Source organism: Balaenoptera ricei, chromosome 16 (genome assembly GCF_028023285.1).
Source record: "Balaenoptera ricei isolate mBalRic1 chromosome 16, mBalRic1.hap2, whole genome shotgun sequence".
In the NCBI taxonomy this organism is placed as follows: domain Eukaryota; kingdom Metazoa; phylum Chordata; class Mammalia; order Artiodactyla; family Balaenopteridae; genus Balaenoptera; species Balaenoptera ricei.
In genome coordinates this window covers 48,355,690-48,382,458 of record NC_082654.1, presented here as the reverse complement: position 1 = coordinate 48,382,458, position 26,769 = coordinate 48,355,690, and the positions used below count along the sequence as shown (strand labels likewise).

Here is a 26,769-nt window from a genome sequence, read left to right as displayed (position 1 = left end):
GTGGAGAATCGAATGTGGAAATACTGTCAAGGTTTTTTTCCCTTAACTTATGTGGAACCCAAACATCAAAGCGATTCACATAACCAAGCTGGTGCAAATGATTTTCAACCCTTGATTTGGATATTTTGAGTACGTCAGCTGTCTCCCACGTGGTATAATGTTGATTGTTCTTAATTATTGTTTCGATTTGATCACTATCAACTTCAGCAGGTCTACCTGACCGTGCAGCATTGTCCAGTGAGAAATCTCCAGCATGAAACTTCACAAACCACTTTTGACATGTTCGATCAGTCACAGCACCTTCTCCATACACTGCACAAATCTTTTTGTGCGTTTCAGTTGCGTTTTTACCTTTCTTGAAATAATAAAACATAATATGCTGAAAATGTTGTTTTTTTTCTTCCAACTTCAATATTAAAATGGCTACACAAAAATTCACCAATTTTGATGTCTTTTTTAAAATGCATGCTGATATGACAGCTGTCACATACAATCTAACAAAATTGTTTCGAATGAAGTTAAAGACAACTAAGTGCTACTAGAGCCATCTTACGGAAAAAACCGAATGAACCTTTTGGCGCACCCAAAATTTAGCGGTTCTATGCAGTGTTGGTCTTGGGTCATAAGAATAAAAGCAAGGAGAGGTCATTGGGGTTACCTGCCCAGCATGCACTCCCTGCCCCCTAGGGCTGAAGGCAAATGTTTGGGTGGCACTGACCCCCACCCCCTGCTCGGCACAGTTTTATCCTCTGGCCTTAGTGCTTGGTTCAGGTTGGTCCCATAACAATGAGTTCAGTTGTGTTTGCTCATTAGGAAGTAAGATGACTCCTTCATGAGGCCAGGGGTGAAAGCACGAGCTGCCACCGTTCCCTTCCCAAGGGGAGCTGGCCTGGCCTGAGGACACATCAAAGCCTGGAGGCAGCACTGCCCAGAGAAGGGCTGGGAGCAGAAGCCACTGCCCTAAGGACCCTGTGCCCCCCGGAGCAAGGCCCACCCACTGCAGCATCCCCGGTCAGGTGAGCCAGCCAAGTCCCTTCCTGGGTAAGACCATCTGAGCTGGCTTTTCTGTTACCTGGAATCAAAAGGTTTACAGAGAGCTAACTCTTCATCTAAGAGTTGGCAGTTTTATTCATGTTCTTAATCTGGGGAGATTAATTTGTACCTTGCAGGGTTTTTATGAGGATTAGAAGTAAATCCCATAAAGTGTTCAGCTGCAGAGGTACACGGGCACTCCATGAGTAATTATGAGGAATTAGTCCACAGCCGGTATCATCTCACTGAATCCTCACGACGACCCTGAGCCATAGGGACAAAGGCAAGTTTGTGCCCATTTTGTGGAGGGTGAAATATTCCCAGAGAAGCTGAGTGACTGGTCCAACGTCACCAAGCTGCTGAGTGGCACAGCTCAAACTGACACTAAAACCAGGTGGATGTTTGTCACGTGATTCCAGGAATAACAACCAGGTCCCGTCGCACAGGCCTGTCCTCCTCATGCCTGCCTCTGCCTAGGGCTCTGGAAGGAGGGAGCTGAGCCTGAGCCCTGGGGTGGGGCGAGGATAAGACTGCACAGCAGTGATGTCAGGGATGCAGGAGGAAGGTCAGGAGACACACACCCAAGTCTGCCGTCCCTGCCCTCGCCCCCTTGCTTGCTCAGCTGAATGCGGACAGAGGCTCAGACACCCACAGATCGATGCCTATGACCAGAGGGATGCACTTTTCAAAGTCAAGGGATGCAGGGCAGCTGCAGCCAATCCCAGCATCGATCGCCAAACCCTTCCCGCTTCTCCTTCCATTGCCCTAACATTTCTGCAGCATCTACTTCTTGTTCATTTGTGTGAATGCCAACACCAAAGCTCTCACAATCAGATCCAAGCTTCCCAGCCTATGCTAATGTGTGAGCCCTGGAGCCAGGTGGCCTGGGCTGGCAGCCCTCGCTGTTCTTCCCCTCACTGGCCAGGAGACCTCACCAACATCAACACTTTTTGTATTGCTTTCTCATCTGTAGGATGGAGATAATCACAGCACCCACTCATGGGGTTGTTGTGAGGCGGGAAGAAGATGGTGTGTGTCCCACGCTTCGCACTGTGCCAGGGCACGGCATTTAATAACAGTGTGGCTCCGTTATTGTTATTACTATGATGACTGCCATCCCCTGGCATCTGGCCCTGCCACCAACTCCAGCCTCACCTCCCTGCTGCTCTGCCCTGAATCTCCAGGGTTCCTCACCTCCATGGACTAAATCCCTTCATCCGCTGTGCTTTTCTCTCCCCAGTTCTGTGTGCTGCCCTCCCCCAACCCTCTTCTCCTGTCATGCTCTAACTCACCCTTCAAGACTTGGCCCAGATTTCACCCCCAGGAAGCCTTCCCTACCACCCACAGACCCCTGGGACAGGGTTAGGAGCACCTCCTCCGGGTGTCCGTGACAGCTCCGTGGGCATCCCACGGGTGCTGCCACGGTCTTGTTTCTCTGGGTCTCCCACTAGAGGGAGACCTCAAGGCATGGGCTGTGTGTTATTTCATCCTTGTTCTATGGGCCTTACAAGCTTACAGAAGAATCAATCGTAAGTATTGACTGAATAATAACAGAACCATTTGCATAGAGCTCACCATTTACCTGTTGGAAGCACTTTGTACTGACTAACTCATGAAATCCTCCCAACACACTATATGCTAGGACTATTATTGCCCTCATTTTATCAGAGAGGTTGAAAAATTAGCTAAAGGCACGCAGCAATCAGTGGCAGAGCCCGGATGTGAACTGAGGCAGCCTGGCCACAGAATCTTTAACCATCGCAGCAGATTGCCTTTCGCAGAAGGAATAAATGTTTTATAACACTGCTACTATTCAATATTATACAAATGAAGCAAGTAGTTACATATCTCAGTTTTGAGCATATATCTTCATATTCGCTTTGAAATCACATCTCTGCCTTCACTAAGATCCTGAACAAATCACTTATTAAATCCCATACTTCGACTGTGGGAGTATGTTTAAAAATCTCTGATGGTTCAGAAAAGACTGAAAAATGATTTAAACTAAGCTCACAAAGTACAGTAAAACTGTGCCTGTAATTTATCCAACATGTAAATAGTCTGTGGCCCTGACTCTTTATCCTTGAGAAAGTGTATGCACCAGAAAACATGAAGAAAGCTTACACAACTTCAGCTGTAACTGCATCAGCACAGGTGACACAATGTCCATTTTAATTTCTCCCATTTGCAAAAATTTATTATCTCAAACCCATAAGAAGAGGTCAAGCAAAAGGTCAGGAAACATACCGGCTGGGAATCGCCTTTTTGGTGCCCCCTTCCACCCTCTTGACAATTTTCTTGAACTTGAAGAAAGGCACATGAGTGCACTGATGAGGTATCATGGTATGAAAACACATTATAACTCTGAAATTGGTGGCATTTCAACTAAAATCTGATCTTCCAGGATTCTGGGGTACAGTTTCATACCTACCAGTTGAGCTGCTCTCAGGGCTGCTTTCCCCAGGGAGGGCACGCTTAAAATCTTGCAGAATCCTGAGAAGCTCACTAAGGCCTGGGTCTCTGCTCTGGGAGAGAGCACTCTGCCATCAGAAAGGAACTGTCCCCCAGCCCCAAAGGTCAAGGCCGCCCCTCCCAGGAAATGGCAACTTCCGACTTCAAGGATGACACACATTCGAGATGAGACTTGTTTTCCTTCTGTTTGAGCTTCTCTCAATAAGTCATGGAATTCCCTAGAGTCCCCAAGTTCTGCCCCAGTCACTTGGCAAGGTCCCTGTCTCAGTGACCACAGCCTCAACGCCAGCATGTGGCCTCTTCCTGAGGGTCCCTCCCCTGCCTGAGGGCTTCTGTTCTTGGCATCTTGCCCTGGTCCTGTGCTCTCTGCCCATTCTCCCTTAGGAGGAAGGGGTCAGAGGACAGAGAAGGACATTTGTCCCGATCATAGCTTGAGACTCCGGGGCCCTGCTGCCCACTGCCATAGCACAGATGAAGGAGCCGGGATCTGGGAGCCCTCTGGCACAACAGGGACGGAACCAAAAAATGCCTGGGCTACAGAGGCAGAGAACAATTCAGGTCAAGGCCAGTTAAAATGGCAAGGATTGACCAGTTCACAAGTGAGGCCCCATGGCAGGGAACGGGCTGTACTAGGTCAAACCAGCATGAGGTTCTAATAGAAAGATGCATGCAAGTCAGAAGGGCACCCGCTACCAGGTTCATGGTGGCAGCCCTGGCCCCTGCAGGGTCCTGGGGTGCAGTGGACTAGAAAAGGCAGGCTTTCCAGAGGCAGATCTGTGGGCTGGCCCAACAGGAGATACGCCAACAGGGAGCGCTCAACTCAGGCGCCCAACCAGTTTCACTGACAGCACCGGCGGGCAGAGGGGGCAGCATTTAAGCGGGACTCTGTGGTCATCTCTGACCTCTGGCAGGCATCACTGGGCTGGGGGAGAACCAAACTCTAATGCCCACCAGGCTGGGGTGACGCCTTCGCTGTACTTCCAGCCTCAGCACCAGCTCTGAATAGGTGCAACTGAAGGGGAAGGCCGGGGAATGGAAGGAAGTGGAGCCCAAACTCCCGCACTGCTTGCTAAGAATGTGAGGCCAGACGCTAGATCACAGCATGCAAATCCTGAGGAACACTGGCAGGCTGGCCCCTCCACAGCCTCTGATCACCTGAGCCATAACCTTCCCCCACGCCTGAAATGCCGGTCCTTGGAGCCTTTTCGGGGCATATGCTTTAAAAAAGAAACAAATAGCTTTATTGAAGCATAATTTACTCCCCATAAAATTCACTGATCATAAGTGTACAATTCAATAATTTTAGCAGATTTATAAAGTTGTGCAACCATCACCGCAGTACAGTTTTAGAACATCTCTATCACCCCCCAGAAGTTCCCTCTTGCCTATTTATAGTTAATCCCTATTCCCACCCTCAGCCCTAAGCAACTACTAATCTACTTTCTGACTCTATAAATTTACCTTTTCTGGACATTTCAAATAAGTGGAATCATACAATACATAATTTTTTGCATCTGGCTTAGTTGACTTAGTACAACGTTTTTGAGGTTCACCCCTGTGGTAGCATAGATCAGCAGTTTCTTACTTTTTATTATCAAATCGTATTTCAGTGAATGAATTACTAAGTTTTGTTTATCCATTCACCAGTTGATGGATATACTTAGATTGTTTCCAGCTTCTGGTGATTATGAATAAAGCAGCTATGAAAAGCTGCATGCATGTATTTGTGTGGACATATGTTTTCATTTCTCCTGGGTAGATTCCTACCAGTGAAATTGCTGGGTCATATGGTTAAGTCTATGTTTAATGTTTTAAGAAATCACCAAACTGTTTCTCCAAAATGGCTACACCATTTTACATTCCCACCAGCAATGTACAGGGTTCCAGTTTCACCACAACATGGCCAACACTTGACATTGTCTGTCTTTTTATGACAGCCATTGTAGTGGGTGTTTAGTGGCATCCCGTTTTGGTTTTATTCACACTTCTCTAATGACTAGTCATATTGAACATATTTTCATGAACTTGCGAGCCATTTATGTATCTTCTTTAGGGAAATATCTATTCAAGTCTTTTTTGTCCATTTTTTTAAATTGAGGTATAGTTGCTGTACAATATTATGTAAGTGTCAGGTGTACAACATAGTGATTCACAATTTTTTAAGGTTATATTCCATTTATAGTTATTATAAAATACTGGCTATATTCCCTGTGTTGCACCATATATCCTTGTACCTTATTTATTTTATACATAGCAATTTGTACCTCTTAATCCCCTTCCCTCTCCCCACTGGTAACTACCAGTTTGTTCTCTATATCTGTGAGTCTGTTCCTTTTTTATTATATTTACTGGTTTTTTAGATTGCACGTATAAGTGATATCACACAGTATTTGTCTTTCTCTGTCTGGCTTGTTTCACTTAGCATAATACCCTCCAAATCCATCCATGTTGCTGCAAATGGCAAAATTTCACTCTTTTTTATGGCTGAGTAGTATTCCATTGTGTATATATATATACACCACATCTTCTTTATCCACTTATCTGTTGATGGACACTTACGTTGCTTCCATATCTTGGCAATCATAAATAGTGCTGTTATGAACATAGGGGTGCACGTATCTTTTCAAATTAGTGTTTTTGTTTTTTTCGAATATATACCCAGGAGTGGAATTGCTGGGTCATGTGGTAGTTCTATTTTTAGTTTTTTGAGAAACCTCCACACTGTTTTCCACAGTGGCTATACTGACTTACCTTCCCACCAACAGTGTATGAGGGTTCCCTTCTCTCTACACCCTTGCCAACATTTGTTATTTGTGTTATTTTTGATTCTAGCCATTCTGACAGGTATGAGATGATATCTCATTGTGGTTTAATTTGCATTTCTCTGATGATTAATGATGTCGAGCATAGTTTCATGTGCCTGTTGGCCATCTGTATGTCTTCTTTACCCATTTTTAATTGTGTTATTTATCATGTTATTATTGAGTTGTAAGTGTTCTTTATATATTTTGTCCTAGCATCATTTGTTGAAAAGACTACGCTTTCTCAACTATTTAGAAACACTTTGTGAGGGGTTGGTATTCTTATTTTCCTTTAATACTTGGCATGCTTCACCAGTAAAGCAATGTGGGCCTAGGCTTTTCATGGCTGGAAAGTTTTTAGCTAACAATTTAACTTCTGGACTTATTATAGGTTTATTCGGACTATAGCTTTCTTTTTAAATCAGTTTTGGAAATTTGTGTTTTTCTAGGAATTTTTCCATTTCATTTATGTTGTCTAATTTGTTAGAATAAACTTGGATTATCAGGATTATAACCTTTTAATTTTTGTAGGGTCTGTAGTGATTCCTTTTTCCTTTCCTAATTTTGGTAATTGGTTATTTTCTCTCTCTCTTTTTTATTTTCATGGACAGTCTAACTTAAGGTTTGTCAAGTCCATTGATCTTTTCAAAGAACCAACTTTTGGTTTCATTGATACTTCTTTGTGTCTGTGTGTTTGTGTATGTGTGTGTGTATGTGTGTGTGTGTGTGTGTGTGTGTGTGTGTGTGTGTAAGTGTTTTCTGTGCCATTGATTTCTGTTCTAATCTCTATTATAACCTTTCTTCTGCTTACTTTGGACTTCACTTACACTTCTTTTTCTAGTTTCTTATGGTGAAAGCTTCAGGTATTGATTTTAGACCCTTCTTCTTGTCTGATATAGGCATTTAAAGGCCATAAGTTTTTCTCTAAGCACTACTTTAGTTGCATCCTATAAGTTTTGATATGCTGTGTTTTCATTTTTACTTAATTCAAAATATTTTCTAATTTTTCTTTTGATTTCTTCTTTGACCCACATATTATTTAAAAGTATGTTGTTTGAAATTCAAAACATTTAGGAATTTCCCAGATTTCTTTCTGTCACTAATTTCTATTTAATTCTGGTGTGGTCAGAGAACAGACTTCATATGATTTCTTACATAAATAAAATACTTAATTTTATAAAGATTTGTTTTATGGCCTAGCATATGGCCTATCCTGGAGAATGTGCCAAATAAACTTGAAAAGAATACATCATGCAGTCACTGGGTAAAGCATTCTTATTTGTCAGGTAAAACTGCTTCATCTTCTGTGTCCTGGTTGATTTTCTGTCTCAGTATTCTATCAATTATTGAGAGTGGAGCATTGAAATTCCCAGCTGTTACTCTAGAATAATTAAAAAATTTCATTTTTAGTTTTCTGTTTTTGCTTCATGTATGTTGAGGCTCTGTTGTTTCGTCCATATAATGTGTTAAATTATCCTGATATGTTGATCTTTTATAATTATAAAACTTCTTTCTTTGTCTCTCGTAATATTTCTTGTCTTAAAGTATGTCTTATTAACTTAGCTACCACCTCTCTTATTGTTACTACTTGCATGATGTATCTTTTTCTATCCTTTGGGTGCCCTCCATTCTCCTCTGCACATGCATGTTGTCTCAGCCAGAGATATGCTTGACCCAACTGTGACCCAAACCTCAGGCTAGCAGAACCACTGGGCCTCCCTGCTCAATACCACTAAGCCTGCCACTTCCACTGCCAACACTGCTGAACGTGGGCTTTGCACACTGCTCCAAGTCAAGTGAGCCCCCTTCTACCACAATAGAGAGGCTGATGGTCCTCCCAGCACTTCCTGCCTTAAAAGAATCTCCTCATCAGCCAAGCTGGGAAGGGAGAGTATCAGAGCAGCCCAAGGCCAAAACTCCACAGAGTACCATTGTTGCTCTCAGCAGTTCAGCAGTTTTTCAAGTAGAAAAGCCTCTCAGGTTAATATATACCTCTGGTCTTTCCAAAGTGCTAAAATGGTTACTTTTGTCAATTTTGTTAAGATTTATAGTTGCTTTTTGGGGGAAAGGACTTGCTAATCCCCTCACTCAACCATACTCAGACATCTCTCCTGGGGACATATACATATACATTTGCACTCACGAAGGCAGGGATTTCTGTCTCTTTACTTCACTGCTGCTTGCCAAGCTCCTAGAACAGTACCTGGTAGATAGTAAGCTCTCAATAAAATAACTTTGCATTTTGATATGAGTAACAGAATTTCTGAGGATCCCAAACTCGATAGCAGGAACACAAAGCAGTCAAGTATAGGGGTTGTTGGGACTGTAAACAGGATCCCCCAGAGATATCAAATACAATTTTTAATTGAAACTTTAACAGAGGTAATTGTACATTCACATACAGTCATAAGAAATACAGCAGAGAAATCCTATGTACACGTTACCCTTTTTTTCCCAAAGGTTTCCTAAGAAACAGCTTCTTGTTTCATTGATTCTCTCTATCACACCGCTGTTTTCAATTTCATCAGTTCCTGCTTTGTACTTTATTATCTCCTTCCTTCTGTTTGCTTCAGGTTTATTTTGCTCTTTTCCTAATTTCCTGAGGTGAGACCGCAGAATGTTGATTGGAGGGCTTTCCTCTCTTCTTATGTAAGCATTTAATCCTATAAATTTCACTGTTAGCACAGCTTTAGCTGCATACCACATATTCTGTTATGTTTATTCTCATTTTTGGTCAATCCTATGTATTTTTTATTTCCTTTTAAACTTCCTCTTTGACCCATGGATTTTTTTTTAAAGTGTGTTGTTTAATTTCCACATGGTTAGAGATTTTCTTGCTGTTGTTTTATTTCTGCTTTATGGTTTGATTTCACTGTAGTCAGAGAACACATTTTATATGATTTTAATTATTTTAAATTTGTTGGGATTTGTTTTATAACCCAGGATTTGGTCTAAGATAAGCCATATCTTATGGTGAATGTTGCATGGGGGATGGAAAAAAATGTGTTCTGCTACTGGTGGTTGGAGTATTTTGATACATATCAATTTGGTCCTCTTGGTTGACTGTGTTGTTTAGATCTTCAAAATCCTTGTTAATTTTCTATCTAGTTGGTCTATCTACTGCTGAGAGGGGATGTTGAAGTTGACAATTATCATTGTGGACTTATCTATTTCTTCTTTCAGCTTTCAGTTTTTGCTTTAGGCATTTTGTGGTTCTGCTATTTGATATGTACACATTTAGGATCTTTGTCTTCCTGGTGGATTGACCCATTTATCATTATTTAATGTCCCTCTTTATCTCTAGTAAGCTTCTTTGCACTGAAGTCTATTTTATCATGTATTATTATGCCCACTCTTGAATTTTTTGGTAATGTTTGCATGGTATATCTTTTTCCATCCTTCTATTTCAATCTTCCTATGTCACTGTGTTTGAAATGAGTTCCTTGTAAAGAGCATATATTTAGGTCATGGTTTTTTTTTTTAATCCACTCTGTCAGCCTCTGTCATCTGATGTATTTAAACCACTTACATTTAAGATAAATAGTATGTCAGCAATTAAGTCTGCCATTTTATTATTTGCTTTCTGTCTATTTTCTGTGGTTCTCATCCTTCTGTTTCTTTATGTTACTTTAACATATTTTAGGATTCTATCTTTATTATTCTATACTGTTTTTGAATGTGTTTTTCATAATTCTTTAATAATTGCTTTGAGCATTGCAATACACATGTGTGACACCACAGCCTACTGGTAAAAATGTTCTATCACTTGAAGTAAAGTGTGGAAATCTCATTTCTATTTAGGTCACTTTACCCTCCTCATTTTTATATATCATAATGCTCTTCTTGAGTATCAGATGGTTTTATAATTTTTTGTTTCAATCATCAAATATTATTTTTTAAACTCATGAAGAAAAGAATAGTCTACTTATGCACCCATATTTCTGCTCTTTCAATTCTTCCTTCTTCCTTCCTAATGCATCAAGATATTTCCTTTTATTTCAAGAATTTCTTTTAGCCATTCTTTTAAAGTAGGCCTGATAGTGAAACTAAAAATTCTTTTAGTTTCCCTTCATCTGAGAATGTCTTTATATCCCCTTCATTCCTAAAGGATAGTTTTGCTGAATATAGAATTTGTGGGTGGCAGTTCTTTTCTTGCAGTATTTGAAAAATGGGCTGCTTCTTTCTGCCCTCCACGGATTCAGATGAAAAATGCACTGTCATTCAAATTTGTGTTTCCCTGATAATGCATTGTTTCTCTCTGGTTGCTTTTAAGATTTTTCTCTTTGCCTTTGTCTTTCATGATTTTCTTCTTACTACCTTTCAGAGTCCTCCTTTGTTTGTCTCTTATATTATTTCCAGAAATGACAGTTGTGCTTATTAGCAGGGAAGAGCAGGGAGAAGTTGATCTAATCCATCCTGCCTGGACCAGAAGTCTCAAATTTTTAAATACTATGAGTTTGCAATATCTACCCTAACTCCATAACTATTGTTACCTGTGAGGTGTGTCCCATCAGCTAAAAGGCTAGCATCTTAGCACATATATCACTAATGGACGCATTCTGTAGAGTAGGACATAGGACAAGCAGGCATTGGTGGAAGGGGATCAGGAGTGTTTGTGGTCAGGAGGCATCAAAGTGGTTCAGTCCACCTGCCAGCTCCTTCCTAAGCAGGGGAACAGTCATTCAAGAGCAAGTGTCAAGCCTCCTCCAGCATGTATGTTGGGCCAGCATGAGCCACATGTTTGCTGGCCCCTCTCAGGGTGACAGTCAGAACATGAAATCTGGAAACATGCAAGTGCATGCAGAACACACATTTTTAGGCCAATTTTTGAACTAATATGCAGACGTTAAGGTAAAGATATGAATTTAACCATTTCTTGGTAATATCAAAAGAAAGTAAAATAGCAAAGAGTTTTACTTGAAAAAAAGAAGAAAATATTCCTACCTGTTCTGAGGGCATTTCACCAAATAGTGTCTCACTGTGAAAGGAAAAAGAAATAGAAGATGGTAAATAAATGCTACTTTAGATATATATTCTCCAGGAATCCCTAGGAAATGTAGGTGGCCAGGTATTGCCCAAACGTTGGCACAAACCACCTCTCAGGGCTATTATCCTTCTCTTTGGATGAGTACAGCAGAGCCATGGCAAGGACACCACAGTGACTTGATATTGTTCCATACCTGGATCAAGCCAGGCATGAAGCCATACACCTCAGACTTCCTGGTTACATAACCACCAAAATTCATTTTTTTTGCCAAGCCAGGTTGAATCAGGTTCTAATCTAGAGTTATAGAGTCACCCAACTTCTAAGCTCTGCCTTAGTCATGAGAAAGCCTTCTTGGGGCAACTTTTCTCCACTTAGGCGCTCCTGTCTATAAAATGGGTTTTAATTCTCTGATCAAAGCTCTTCCAGGACTAAGAGGAGGTCCTGGGAAAAAATAGCCTTTTTTTTTTTTTTTTTTTTTTTTGCAATGACATCCTCCATAGTAGGTCTCCTTCAGAAAAACCATGTTCTAGCTACAGAGGAAAAATAAGAATACCTAGGCAGTTATCCTAACAAGTGTCCAATCTAAGCTCATCATTGAGTTCACCTCAAAGAGAAGTAAAGCTGAAACAGCCACAGGGCCCTGGAGTTGTGTAATAGAGTGTTACATCAATGGCCCCAATGAATCACGCATTAATATATCTATCCACATCCTTGTGTAACTCCCTCCCACACTGACTCTGAGCTTGGCCACATGATGTGCTTTGGCCAATGAAACATTAGCCAATGAGTCACAAGCAGAAGCATAAAAGGCCTTGTGCTCTGAGGTTTGTGAGCTCTCTCTCTCTCATTGCAGGGAACTCTTCTGCTATCACATGAAGAAGCCTGGCTAGCCTACTGGAAGATGAGACCACACGAAACAGACACGAGTCATCCCAGCTGAGGCGCCGAAGCAGCCAGGCCCCAGCTGACCCACTAGCAGGCTGCAGCTGCATGAGTGATCCAGCTGAGGCCAGAAGAACTGCTCAGCTGAGCCCAGGTCAACTTGCTGACCTGCAGAATTGTGAGCAAATAAAACAGTTGTTGTTTCAAGCTCCTACACTTGAAGTGATCTGTGATGCAAGTGACCAATGCAGACTCCAAACCAGAATGACAGAATCAGCTTTAGAGGGGTTTTTTTGGTTTGTCTTATCCAACCCCCTAATAGTATCTGAACTCTTTCTGCATTCCATTTACTTAACACCTATATAGAACCATAGTTCATACTTCCTGAACACTTCATATGTTCCTGGCACTATTCTAAGCTTATTATATAGATCAGTGGTCTTTAGTCTGGGGTTTGCATACCCCTGGGCACTCTTAGGAAGAACAGTTTTAAGGACATCTGTTTCTGGATCCTCACCTCCCACGGTATTCTTTCCTTAGAATTCATTCCCCTGGAACGTGCCTGAGGTCTGGCTGTATTCCTTTCCCTTCCTCCCTGTTACATCACCCTTTCTACTTCATAAAGTCAAGGCTTACCTCTTACCCACCCTGACTTGTACTACAGAGACCTGTCCTGGGGGTAAAAGCCAGTGGGCACATCAATGGCCCCAATGAATCAATAAATGATTTAAAATATTGGTGTCAGGGCTTCCCTGGTGGTGCAGTGGCTGAGAATCCGCCTGCCAATGCAGGGGACACGGGTTCGAGCCCTGGTCTGGGAGGATCCCACATGCCGCGGAGCAACTGGGCCCGTGAGCCACAACTACTGAGCCTGGTGTCTGGAGCCTGTGCTCCGCAACAAGAGAGGCCGCGATAGTGAGAGGCCCGCGCACCGCGATGAAGAGTGGCCCCCGTTTGCCACAACTAGAGAAAGCCCTCGCACACAAACGAAGACCCAACACAGCCAAAAATAAATTAATTAATTAATTAAAAAAAAAATATTGGTGTCAGTGTTGAGAAAGCAATGACTGGGCAAATAAACTTTTCACTAGAGGAAAGCTTTCCAATATTTTGCTTTCGACAAGGATTGAAATATGACCTAATCCAGTCGTCAGCTGGTAGAGTATTAAAATTTTCAATGATAGATCATTGTGACTTTTGACATAAAACTCAGAAGCAGTTTAAAGTACTGAGTGGTATAAGGAAACTTCATCCATTCCTGCCTATTTTTATATTGAACGAGGTATTTCAGAGCTAACATCTCTTAAAAATATAGGAATAGAAGTGATGCTGAATTCTATTACAAATTCATACAAGAATATAGGAGGTAAAAATAAAAATCCATTTCAATAAATATACATTTCCAATAAAATTTTACTTCTTATGATTATTATTTATCTAAACTTGTATTTATGTGGTTTTGATTAATTTTATATTCATTTCTAAATCTTTATTAATTGTGCAGTATTTACTGATAATTCAATCCAGGAAAAAATTTTAGCACCTAGAGACTTGCGGAATAAGGAAATTTTTAAAATCTTAATTTAAATTTTTATACACATACTATTTTACAGAGAAATATAATCAGCGATCAACAAAGAACTTTCAAAACAAAAATGTATGAAAATAGGATAAAATTTTGTGGGGGAAGTGGATTGAAGATAAAAATTCAAGGAGAAGAAGGGACAATATAAAATTTCTAACAGCTAAAGTTTGTTTATGGAGTCTTTTAAAATCAACAGATGTAGTTAAATTCATGATACTTAGATGTAAAGGAAAGATTTAACCATTTCTTTTTAAGATGTCAATATTTGCCTTGGAAATTACATCCTTTACAACAATTTATGATAAAGAAGTTTAGATGTCAAAAATAAAAAACGTTCAATGATGCATAATTTTTTAAATGATTTTAGGGGCTATGCAAACAAAAATGTTTGAAGACCACAACTTTGTACTCTAATTCAATCTTCACAATAACTTTGTCATCATACCTATTTTACAGTGGAGGACACTGAGGCACAGAGAGGTTAACAGCCTTGCCCAAGGTCACACAGCTAATATTATGGGCTGAGCTGTACCCCCTCCCAAATTCATATGTTGAAGCCCTAAAGGCCAATACCTCAAAATATGACTGCATTTGGAGAAAGGGCCTTTAAAGGAGTGAGTAAGTTAAAATGAGGTCATTAGGTTGGGCTGGTGTCCTTATAAGAATAGATTAGGGATACGGACATGCACAGAGGGAAAACCATGTGAAGACACAGGGAGACAACGGCCACCTATAAGCTTTGCTATGGCAGCCCGAGCAAACTAACACACCTGCGAAGGGACAAAACTGGGCAGCCTGACTCCAGAGCCCTCTTGTAACTACTCCACGCCATTCTCAGAGGAACTGGGCGGCTGACATTAGGGCTCCTACAGACGAAAAAAGTAGTGTCCAGGATAAACGGCTGGTCCCCTGTGCCAGGGCTGGAGCAGGGCAGAGCCGGGACTGGGCCCTAGAGAACCCCATGCTCTGACCTGTGTTTGGGAAAGTCCGGTCCAGGGGCAGTAAGGCGGGCAGCCTGCAGGTCAGGAAGCCGGGGAGCAGGAGAGCAGCTGGGGGGGGGGTGCTCCTTAGTAATTGGCCATGGGGGCGGGGGGCTAACTCAGAAGGGCCAGGAGCCTGGCGAGGAGAGTCAGTGCCAGGCACAGGACGTGCACCTCGGCCAGCACTTGCCAACTGAAGCTTATGAGGTCTCAGCCCAGTGAATGCAGGGCTGATGTCCCTTTAATGAAGAGGGACAGCCCAGGGGCCAAAAGTGATCCTGGGCACCAAGGGGAAGAATTATGGGCATCTGAGAAATAGACCTTGCCTGGAATCTCCCTTAAATATGCATAGCATAATCACTGCTGATTACATAGCTGTGTCACCTGTCTTAGTTAGGGGTTCCCAGAAGCAGAGCCTGTGAGACAGGGATTCAAGTGCAGAGTCTATGTGGGAGGTGATCCTAAGAAACCCACTGGAGAGTGGGGAAGTGAGACCAGGAAGAGAAGAAAAGCAATGAAGGGTGATTCTGGAGCCAGTCTCCACCACAGGCCACAGCCTGGCACCCAGGGCACTTGACCCAAAGGCTCCCGGCTCCACGCAAGGCAACCAACCTGCAGAGAAATGAAAACTCGGGACACGGTGTTTTTTAAGTGGTGACTTGTGATCTTCAGGACTTGGAGGACTCTAAAAGAAAGGGCTGTTTTTCTCACCTCTTCTGATAGGAAGACATCTGTGAGCACGAGGTCCCCAGCCACCCTTCCTCTGCCTCGTAGCCTGGGGCCACACTGCACCCAGACGCCACCGCATGGCCAAACCTCCCAGGTGACATGTCCAGGCTGGGGGCCATCACTGCCACCTGGGACTGTCCCTGTCACCACTGCCTACCCCACTATGGTTAATGTGGGGTGGAGGCAGCCACGCCCCCCATCCTACCACGCTCTGTAGCAGTGTTAGGGCCTCTGAGGTACGGCTGACCTTCCCCCTCATTGCCCCCCAAGTTGCCTGCACCTTCTTCAGAACCGCAGGCCTCGCAGAGACTCTGAGATAGGTCCTGTGGATATTCCGTCCACAGAGCATTATGCACGCACGGTGAGCAAGCACAGTGGCATCCCCTGCACAGGGCCCGGTGCATTTGCACAGCGCTCTCCCAGCCTCCTCCCGCCCCAGCACAGGCAGGCGCCCTGCAGCCTGGAAAAGCACCATCTGCATCTCTCTGCGGGGAGGGTCAGGACTGGGATGCCCTCTTCCCGCCCCAGCCGTTTCCCCTGCTCAGCACGGTGCTCCCGCCACGCCAAGCTCAAGAGCCAGCCCCTCCAGGAAGCAGCCCTGCCTCGACCACGCTTCCACGCCGGCACGGTTACAAGGACAGGTAAAGCCGTCTCCCTCAGTCACCAGGTGGAAAGCTGAGGAGGAGAACCAAGTTTTCTACCTCCTGTTGTCTTGGTACAAAGAGCATTTTAGGGCCACAGCCGTTCAGTGAAAGCACCAGTGCATAAAGCTCTCTATCTAGAGTCATGCTGTCCTGTATGGCAGTCGTGAGCTGGGGTGGCTGTCAAGTACGGGAAATGTAACTGGTCCAGAATATGATGCGCTGGAACTGTGAAATCTTAGGGGCTCAGGATGTTTATCTGGGGCCTGAGAAGACCTGCTGGATTTCAGCCTTCATATGAAAAAAGGAATGTAAAATATCTCTTTCAGAATCTTTATGATGACGCTTGTTGAAATGGTATTTCAGATATATTGGGTTTAATAAAATGGATTAAAATTAATGTCACCTGTTATCTTTTTACTTTTTAAATGTGACTACTAAAAAAAAATATGTCCAACTACATGCGTAGCCCACTTTGTATTTCTACTCGGGACAGTGCACAGGGGGGTTGTATTTGCCCTAGCCGTCGGGAGGGCCGAGCCACCGTCACCATGACTACAGTGGAGGGATGCCACCTGGAGAGGGGGACCACACACAGAAGAAGGTGGCCCCTGGAGCTGCCCAGGCCCAGGACTGGCAGCCACGGCACCGGGGAAAGTGTCCCCAGAGCCCTGTGAGGTAAGAGTAACTTTGATCCCCATTTCACAGCGAGGACACCTGGGGCTCAGGTCGTTTATTTGGGGCCTGAGAAGACCTGCTTTACAAGTAAAGGAGCTTGAATCCAGGCCCTAGGTCCAGCGCTCTATTCACGAAGCTACTGGGGAGGCTTCCGAGCACCCACTCGGGGAGACGGGCTCCCTTCTGATGGGGCAGCGGGCCCAGGAGAGCTCACCGAGCCTTCCCACACGCTCTGATGACCAAGCCTGCGTCTCAGAAGTGTTTGGAGGGGAGAGCTCATGCTGGGGTGTCCCAGTGTCCGAGCGTCTCTGATGCCAGGCTGCTGAGCCCTTCATCCTCCCCAGGGTCCCAGGGACACCCCATTCCGTACCTGGCGGCCTCCTCCCTCCACTAAGTGGGGCTGTGAGTGGGAGGCAGCGCCCCAGCTCCCTCTTTCTTGTACTTCTGGGAGAAAAGATCACAGGCCCTTTGATCCCGTCACCACGGGGAAGCAAGCGGAGAGCCAGTTTGTGGCAGGCAGATGTAGGTGCCTGGCAAGCCGTGGGGAGCCTGGCTTTGGAGCCAGGGTTTTAGCACATCGAGTGCAAGCTAAACGCAGTCGTGACAAACATGGGAGCCGAGACAAATGGGCTAGACCCCTCTCCCTCTGGTTGCGTGTGCCTTCAAAGCTGTCCTTTTAAAAGCTCAAACACGGAAGGTTGAGGGATTGTTGGGGCCACACCAAAGCAGTAGGTATGGACTCATTCCGGAAGAAGCAAAGGCCTCTGAAACCAGTGTGCTTGAAAATCCACTAGAGTAACGCCACCAGGATTGGTGCATTCCAGGGTGACTCAGAGCTGCAGAGGCCCTGGGATGAAGTTCCGGGTACCCCGGCACTCACAAAGAGTAGGGATGGAGACTCGCAGCTCAGAGGAAAGTAGAAAGTAAGTCACACGTGGTGCAATTAATTCCAGCTCTATGAGCAATGAGCGCCCTAGGAGGACAGGGTGAGGGCAGGGCAGCAGGAAGGTGAGAGAGAAGGGGACTGGCCCTCAGGTCCCCTGGCTTCCAGGATGGGGTGTGTGTATCTCAGGGGCCCAGCGGGAGATCACAGCAGGAGCAGAGACAGCTACTCTGACATCCTCTTTTCAGACAGATCTTGCTGAGCAAGCGGGAGAGCGAGTGCCAGGCTGTCCTCTGCTTCCCACGTGTGTGTGAGCAGCCTGCAAACCTGGGTGCTCTGTGGCTCCCACACAGGCAGGAGGATGCAGAAGGACCCACAGACACACACTTGCATAGGAAACCCAGAAACTGTCTATATAACAAGGGGGTCTGGGCCTGATTTGATTTTTGTGCATCCAGGGAGCATAGTTTATCTATGAGTTTCATTTCAAGATAGTAATGAGATCATTTCAAAATATTCATTGTAAAGAGAAGTGCTGAGCAGGCTAGAGTGAAGAAGAACTGGTTCTAAGGCCTTGCTACTCAAAGTGAGGCCTCCCATCATCAGGGTGGCGCTGCCTGCACTTCTCATTAGAAATGCAGACTGTCAGGCCTGCCCTTACGCTCTGAATCAGAACCTGCATTGGAGCAGGTTCCCAGGTGAGCAGTCTGTTCCTGAAGGTCTGGGCAGTGCTGCTCTACGCCTCCCAGGTCCAGGTGAGGGCTAACGCCAGGCCTAACATGCACGGTCCTGCCAGGGATATAGGATGCCAGCCTGTGGGCAGCGGTTGTACCAGACGGATGCCACGCCCCCGAGGAGCTGCGGGAGCCATGAACTGCTGTCTGCGGAGGACCTCAGCAACAACCGCACTGAAGGCTGAAGGAAAATTCCTGGGCAACGTCAGCCCCCAGATGGCTGAGGTTTTCTTGAACAGAAACACGGAGGCTGAGGATCGGGCTGGGCTCGGGCTCTGCCACTCCCTTGTTTCAGGACTTGATCAAGCTCCCCAGCTGTGTCCTCTGTCAAATGGGAGCAATATGGGCTGTCATTCGGGCTGGTGGTGAGGACTCATGAGAATGTGGAGGGGTCTGGCCCACAGCAAGTGCTCAGGCAAAGCTCCTGACAGCTCATAGGGCTTCGGACACTGTGTACAGGCACACACGAGGCCATCTGGAGCCCACTCCCAGGGGCACGAGGGCAGCTAAGATCTGGGTTCTCAGTGGCTCTGTGGGAAGCCTGGAGCTTATGTCCCAGTCTGCCTTGTTGGCTTTGGAGGAGAAGGACTTCTCCTGAACTGCCTACGTTGCTGTTTCCCTGCTCCTCCCCACGGCCTAACAGGGCCTGCACTCCAGGCAGATTTCTCTATCATGCCCCTGAGCCCAGGCAGAGGTGCCTTTCGAGCAAAACAGGCTTGGAGACTGCCAATGTGGCATCCAAACTCCAACAGCTGGGAGCAAAGCAGCTGGGAAGCAAAGCCATTTGCCCACCATTTGTTGAGCAGCTGTCATGAGCCGAATTCCAAGGAGAATGGGTCAGACGCATGGTCCCTGTCTTACACACCGTCCTCCTGGAGGGAGGCAAATACACTGGCACGTGTGCAACATGTGCCACGAGCTCATCAAAGCCATCAAGTCTCTGGAACAGGAGAAAAGCTCGGGCACCATGGATGAGGTGTGCGCAGGCGTGGAGGGTGGCTCTCGGAGTGCAGCACGGACACACAGAGCATGGTGGGCAGCACACGGGCTGCGGAAGATGGATCTGGCTAGAGCTCTGGCTCCGCTTCCAGTGCTGCATGGCCTGCGTACCCGTCCAGCTCCCCATCCCTTCTCCACCCTGCTCGGGCCCTGGAGGCTGACCTCTGTGCACGTCCTCTGGCTTCCGGGCTGGGAGGCAGGACCAAAGGAAAGCAGCCGAGGGACACCTGAAGGCAGGGGGCAGGGAGGGGCTGAGGAAGGTAGGCTCCTGGCTCCCTCCCTGCTGCGGCCTGGTTTGGCATTGCCTGAGTCCCTCTTCTAAGGCTCTTATTGGTGCTCCCACAGCTGCAGCTCTCACAAGTTCCAGAAACCTCTTCTCCCCTTGTCCCCTAAGCTCTAGGGCGGAAATAGCATCCCACGGGTGCTGGTCCCTGAATGCCTTTCTCTCCCTCCCTCCCAGATTCCTTTAGCCCTGACTGCACCTCTAGGGAGAGTCCCCTCTGGAAACTCTGCTCAGTTTTCCTGTTTAATTGTCCCCCTAAGCCATGACCACCAAATCTAATACTTCCCAGCTTTATGACCTTGGGCTAATAGTAATAATTATTATATAGAACTATAACCATATGTCATCATAAATGCAGGACACTTACAAGGAGCTGGAATGGGTAAAGGGTTTTATTTGTGTTTTTTTTTTTTTTCAACTTAATCCTCACAACAATCCTGTGAGACTGGTATACTGGTATTTTCCCCATTATTTAGAGGGAGAAGGTGAGGCACGGCAGGTAAGTCATCAGCTGGTAGGTGAAGAGTCGCCATTTGAACCAGAGTTATTCTAATTCCAGAGCCCAGCTCTTACCCAGATCATCTCTGGGAGCTGCAGGGTCCCCATCTGTTTCAGAAATTCTGAAGTCGGGGTGCACAGGGAGGGTATTTCAGAGGAAACAGGAGCTGGTGGAAACGCGACCTGGAGGTTTGGTGAGAGGCGGGGACTAGAGAGAGAAAGCAGGCAGCATTCATAGGGACGTAAGAGTCAGAGTCGTGAGAACTGTAATCACTAAGGAAGAAAGAGTAAAGCAAGAAGGGGCTAAGGACAGAACCCAGGGGACAGGGACACCAACAAGAAAGAAGACAGAAGGAAGGGAACACTCAGACTGGACAGTAAGAGAAGGGAAGGGGTGCCTTTCTAATCCCATCTGCCTGCCCGGCACAGTGTCAGGTACTGTAATTAAATTATGAACACACAACAACATTCAATGTAAGGAAGGTGGTGTGATCCCATGTCATTTAATAAATGAGGAAACCAAAGTTCAGAGTGGTTAAGGAATGTGTCTAAAAACTCAGTCTTAAGCGGCAGAGCCAGAATCAAACCCAGGGTCACCTGACTCCACAGCCTCTTCTGGGAGGAAGAGAGAGGTAAGGGCCCTCAGAAACCACGGAAGGAAGGGATTCGAGAAAAGGGGGTACTGAAATGACGTCAACAGTGGCCTACGTTGATTTTAGCGGAGTCTAAGGTAGACACATCTCCTCACTCACACTGCTTACCAGTCACAGGTGAATAATCCCTGACTCAGGATGCATCTTTCAACCAAAGTGATACTTTGCCCAACATCTTCCGCCTGTCTGTGGTTTGGCTGTGCTCCCACTCCAGACATGACTTTATCTGTTCTCTTACCTCTGGATTTCCTCTTGCTAAACACAGACTGCCAGATGATGGTCAGGGTGAAGAGCAGAACGCTGAGAATCCCCACACAGCACACGAGCACAGCATACACGTAGAGGTCTAGAAGGCAGGGACACGCAGGTGATTGTCGGGACAGGCCACACCACAGGAGATGCTCCAAATAAAAAAACTTCACACGCTATCAAAACTCAACTCAAAATGAACCACAAGCTTAAATGTAAAATAGAAACAAGAAAACTTCTGGAGAAAACATAGAAGAAAAATCTCTGAGATCTAGGACTAAGCAGAGAATTTTTAGACTTGACACCAAAAGCACCATCCATATAAGGAAAACTTGATAAATTAGAAAAATTAGATTTCCTCAAAATTTAAAACTTTGCTCTGTAAATACCCATATGAAGAATGAGCTATCCCACATATTGGGATAATACCTATCAGAACAGCCAAAATAAAAACTAGGACAATACCAAATGCTGACAAAGATACAGATAAGACATTGCTGGTAAGAATGTAAAATGGTACGGCCACTCTGGAAAAACAGTTTGGCAGTTTCTTAAAAGATACACCTACGGCTATCATGCAACTCACCAACTGCTCTCTGGGGCATTTGTCCAGAGAAATGAAAACTTAAGTTCACACAAAAACCTGTATGTGTATGTTTGTAGCAATTTTATTCATAATAACCAAAAACTGGAAACAGCCCAGATGTCCTTCAGTGTGTGAATGGGTAAACAAACTGTGGTCCATCCACACCATGAAACACTTCTCAGCACTAGAAGGGAATGAGCTATTGCACAAAGCGTTATATTGAGTGGAAAAAAAAATCCCCCAAAATTACATACTGTATGATTTTATTTATATAACGTTTTTTTGGAACGACAAAATGATAGAAATGGAGAACAGATTAGTGGTTGCCAGGGGTTAAGGAGGGAACAGACGGGAGAAAAATGGGTCTTGCTATCAGGGACCCTTGTAGTAATGGGAATGTTCTGTATCTCGGCTATATCAATGTCAATATCCTGGTTGCAATGTTATACTACAGTTTTGCAAGATGATACCATTGGGAGAAATTGGATAAAAGGGTACCAATTGGTACAAGGAATCTCACTGCATTACTTACTAGAAATATACATTAATCTACAATTATCTCAAAATAAGTTTGCTTTACGTTCCAATGATTCAATCATGTTCATGTATATCTTAGTTTAGGCTGCTGTAACAAAATACCATAGACTGGGTGACTTAGACGACAAACATTTATATCTCACAGTTCTAGAGACTAGGAAGTCCAAGATCAAAGCACTGGCAGGTGCGGTGTCTGGTAAGGACTCTATTCCTGGTTTGGAGACGTCTTCTCTTGGTATCCTCACGTGGAGGAGAACAGAGAGCAAGCAAGCAAGCTCTCAAGGGTCCCTTCTTATAAGGACACTAATCCCATTCATGAGGGCTCCACGGTCATTACCTAATCACCTCCCAAAGGCCCTACCTCCTGATACCATCACATTAGGGGTTAGGATTTCAACATATGAATTTTAGGGGACACGAACATTCAGACCATAAAAATATACATCCATTTCTTAAACTCCAGTCATCAACTTTGTCACCAGTGCGATTGATAAGATGCCCAAACTGCTCAGAAAGCAGAAGGGAAGCTAGAATGATTATTTAAATCTTCTATGAAGCAAAAGGCTGCAGATATTTGAACTTAGTAAATGTTTGAACTTAGCAAAAACGTTTCTCTGCTGACAAATTTCTTTAGCCAACAGACATACTCAGCCTGCTCTTAGGTACAAGAAATATAATGATGAACATCCAAAGGTCTTCTCATCAAGAAATCAGAGGGCTGCATGGTACCTGAACCATAGAAATACGTGTCCAGAACCAGAAACACGCAGAAGAGGGACCCATCCCAGTTGGGGAGGTTGGGAGGGGCTTCCCAGAGGACTGGACCTCTGTGGTGAGTTGTAGTTAAAATAACACAGAAAATGCAAAAATACAGAGAGAGAGTAAAAATAGAGAGAGAAAAAAAGTCATCAGCCATCCATCACTTTGAGTTAACTACTGCTGTACTTTATGATGTATATGTATAATTTTTAAATTAAGATCATTTATATCTGTTTTATATCTTTCTTTTTATTTAAATTTCATTTTCTCATTATGCTCTCTTCAAAGAGTGGTTTTAATTTTGAAAACTATGATAAAAGTTTGCGGTATTAATACATCATCATGAGAGACTTAATATCTTATCATTGGCTACTCAAAGTGTTCCGAACTTCCCTATAATAAATGATTCTATGATGAGTATTCACAACCTTAAACCTTAATGAGTCTCAGATTAAAGTTCCTAGAAGTGGAATTACTGAGTCAGCAAGAATGCACTCGGGACCTAGAGAAGCAGCTGATTAAGTGCTTAAGCTGAAAAAGCAAGCAGTAAGCGTACTGGGGTGGCTGGCTTCTGCGGCGAGCCTGGAGAAGCAGGTAAGGTTATGGTCAAGGAGAGGGAAGGAGGGGGAATGGGATGGAATCAGACATCTCGGGTTCCCCTGGGAGGTCCAGGGATGTCCCTGCCCCTGGAGCGCCTCCCTTGGTCTCAGGTTCAGCCAGCATATTCACTTAAGCTAGTTCGAGTAGGTTTCTTAGAAGGCAACTTAGAAGCCAGGACTAAAAATAAACTAAGTAGAAAACACAATAGGACAAGGTTGCAGGTGAAGGGAGCACTTGCAGGGAACAGGGCAGGTGGATGGGAACAAGAAAGAGTATCCTACAAAGGGAGCAGGAGCCAGTCACAGGAGCCGAGGAGGACCTAGTGAGAGTTCTAGAAGCCAAGAGAGTAGAATGTTGTAAGAAAGATTCTCTACCAGCATCACGTGCTACTGGAAAACACCCATTGGCACTTCCCACTAGGAAGCTACTGGAAAAGTCCTGGAGGAAAGCCCATTCAGTGTGATGGGAGGGACAAAGCCAGGTTACAGGGGTCGAGGAGCTCAATGGGGTATGAGGAGACTGAGATAGAAATAGAGAAAACTCTCTCCTGTAACTGAGATCAAAACTGCCTTTCTAAATAGATGCCTGTGTCTCTGATGTGCGGGCCTTGCAAATTAATACGGCAGAGAACTCTGCAAGTGGTCAGTTAGGAGACAGGCTTGGGCCTCCATTTAAACAACATGAAATTCCAAGGGACAGAGCAGAGGTCACAGACTGGGACTCAGGACAGGATACAGGACAGGACAGAACACGGAGAACATAAGGCCAGTCCTGGATTCACACACTGTTGAGCAAACTATTCCGGGAACAGGACTGCAGAGCCATTTCTGGCACCAGAGGCTGGGAAACTATGTGGTCACAGTGCCAGGCAGACAGAACGGACGCCAGTGGGCGCAGCATCTGCCTCAAAAGGATTCCGGGGATTCGGGCCCCGGGACCAAAAGGCAGCAGCAATTTGGCTTCAGTCTTGGGATGGAGAGAAGAACTATCTTCCTAAAGTTTCTGCACTGCTGGAGCGAAGCGACCTAACCCACGAGCTCCCCTCTTCATCAGAACTCTTTCTTTGGTTTTGGGACTGCAGGAACCAAAGGGGGAACAAGGTCGCAGCGAGACTCTCCCACAAGTGTCCCCAGAAGCATGCTGCAGACATCTGTGGCCCACTCTCAGGCAGGAGGCAAGGGGCACCAGGAGGCCCACATGATGGTTTCAGATCACAGCCTCCTCAACGTGCACAGAGGGGGCTCGCCACAGGGAGCCGCAGCTGCAGTCATAAAACATCTGGCCTGTCCGGAAGGTTCAGCTACGCTGCCAAGCACACAGGCCCTCCAGGCTGTGGACACCGGCCAGCAGGCACCAGCCGCCCGCATGTGGGTCCCCACAGGCCTAGAACGGATCATGCCTGCTCTATTGTATTCTTGAAGCCGCAAGAACATTAAAAAGTGTCACCTTGTAGGAGGAGGAAAAACTCAAGAAGAACACCTGAGTTTCCCTGGATTGGGCAGCAGCCACTACCCCAAGGTTCTGACTTTTTCCTCTGTTCCAATCATTCCTTTGCTGCACAAAGGCAATCTCCCTACTGTATCTACTCAGAATGCTAAAACCACCTCCCCTTTCTCTGAAAACAAAGGTTAAACCCTGAGTCATTTGAGCCGGGGTCACAAGCTCCCAACACTCCAGGGATACATTTTGCCAGCAGGCTAGAGCCAAGCTCTGCCCCGGTGACACAGGCAGCCGCAGTGCAGCTCCAGACATCGTTCTCAGGCTGGAATACTGGCCCAACGTTGCCCTATCTTCCGTCTTTTCCTTTACCTTTTATATAAACACCTCTCTAATTATAAATGTGGGCCAGAGGTTTTCAAACTCAGACCCAGCCAAACAATGCTTGTCCAGAGGCTGAATCCAAACCTTCAGGTTCAAATTGAACAAAACATCTGCACTTAACCAAATCTGGGCTTAGCTTTTAAAATACCACAGAACACTGAACACTCAAAATAATTCTAAAAATCTTGTTATAGTCTCCAAATTCACTTGCAGTCTCGTCTTCTGCCATTGGACTTCCAAAGACATTGCTTCGTTGGACTCAGTTGCAAGCCGCCATGCAGAAAGTTATCTCCCCGCTGCCCCCAGCCTGGGGCCTCCCTGAAGCAGATGGTGGGGCCGGCAGGCTGGAGCGATGTGCACGCGGCAGGGAGGCCAAGACCGGGTGCACAATGTCTGCATGCCAGCTCCCACCCTCCCAGAAAGCCAGGCCACGCCAGGCAGAGCGGTCCCCGTGAAAGGCAGCCAGCCTGCACACCTCTTGCACGGCCACCCTGAGGCCAGCTGGAGTATTCAGAGCTGCTTTGAAACCCAGTGACCCCAGCATTCCTCAGCGCAGGGAAGGAACCCAATTCCCCCCGAAACCACTAAATCCAGAAGGTCAATGTCCGTCCTCTACATTTCCAGGGCAACGACAAATACCTAGATCACAGTTATGTTGAGAAAACCTCGTACTTCTACTAATTTTTTTTATCCAGCCGGTGATAATATCTTGCTCAGGGAGAAATACCTGAGCAATAGCCTTGAGGGATTTTAACTCATTCCAGCATCTCACCAAGAGGACTGACAATGCTTTTTGTGTGTGCTGCAGGCACACAGCCAGGCTGAGCTAAGCCCCCAGGAGGATGGATATCCGTCCTCAAGCCCTGCCGCAGCTCTCCCATCCAGGAACAAAAGGGCAAAGGCCTGGGATCAGGCGCTGGGGAATTTCAACTGTACCCCTGACCTCGCCAACGCTGTGGCTGGGTTAAAAAAGCAAAACCCATAGATGCTGCTGCCGCTGCTGCTGCTAAAATCACAGGGAAAGAGCACTTTGGACACAGCGGCTCTGAGGCAGGATACACAGTGAGAATTCCAATTCAGCCTTCCTGAAGGGACCTAATTCTCTGTGTTGAGAAGACAGTGCATGTTGACCTACAGATTTTGTGCAGAGTTAGATTGAGAATAACCCTCATATTCTGTAGCTACACATGAATTTTAAAATATCATTAATTACACAAAGTGTTTTAGAGACGCTGATTGTGCCACAAGGCGTGTGTGGACTTTTAAATGCTACAATCCTGCCAAATATATAGAGTCTTGGGTTTTGTACCATAGCATTTTCAAACAGTTCTTGGATCACTTGCACCAGAAACACCTCAAGCCGTGATGAAGTGCAAATTC

The 26,769-nt window shown here is 45.3% G+C and overlaps 1 protein-coding gene across 1 annotated transcript in view; it reads right to left on the bottom strand.

Annotated features, from left to right (window-relative positions):
- Window positions 1-26,769, bottom strand: part of VSTM4 (V-set and transmembrane domain containing 4) — an 89,828-nt gene that overhangs the window by 38,318 nt on the left and 24,741 nt on the right. The window contains exons 4-5 of the mRNA XM_059899351.1: window positions 21,076-21,183; window positions 11,250-11,283 (exon numbers count right to left, since the gene is read on the bottom strand). Coding sequence (XP_059755334.1) covers window positions 11,250-11,283; window positions 21,076-21,183 — 142 coding nt within the window. The remainder of the gene's footprint in view (window positions 1-11,249; window positions 11,284-21,075; window positions 21,184-26,769) is intronic.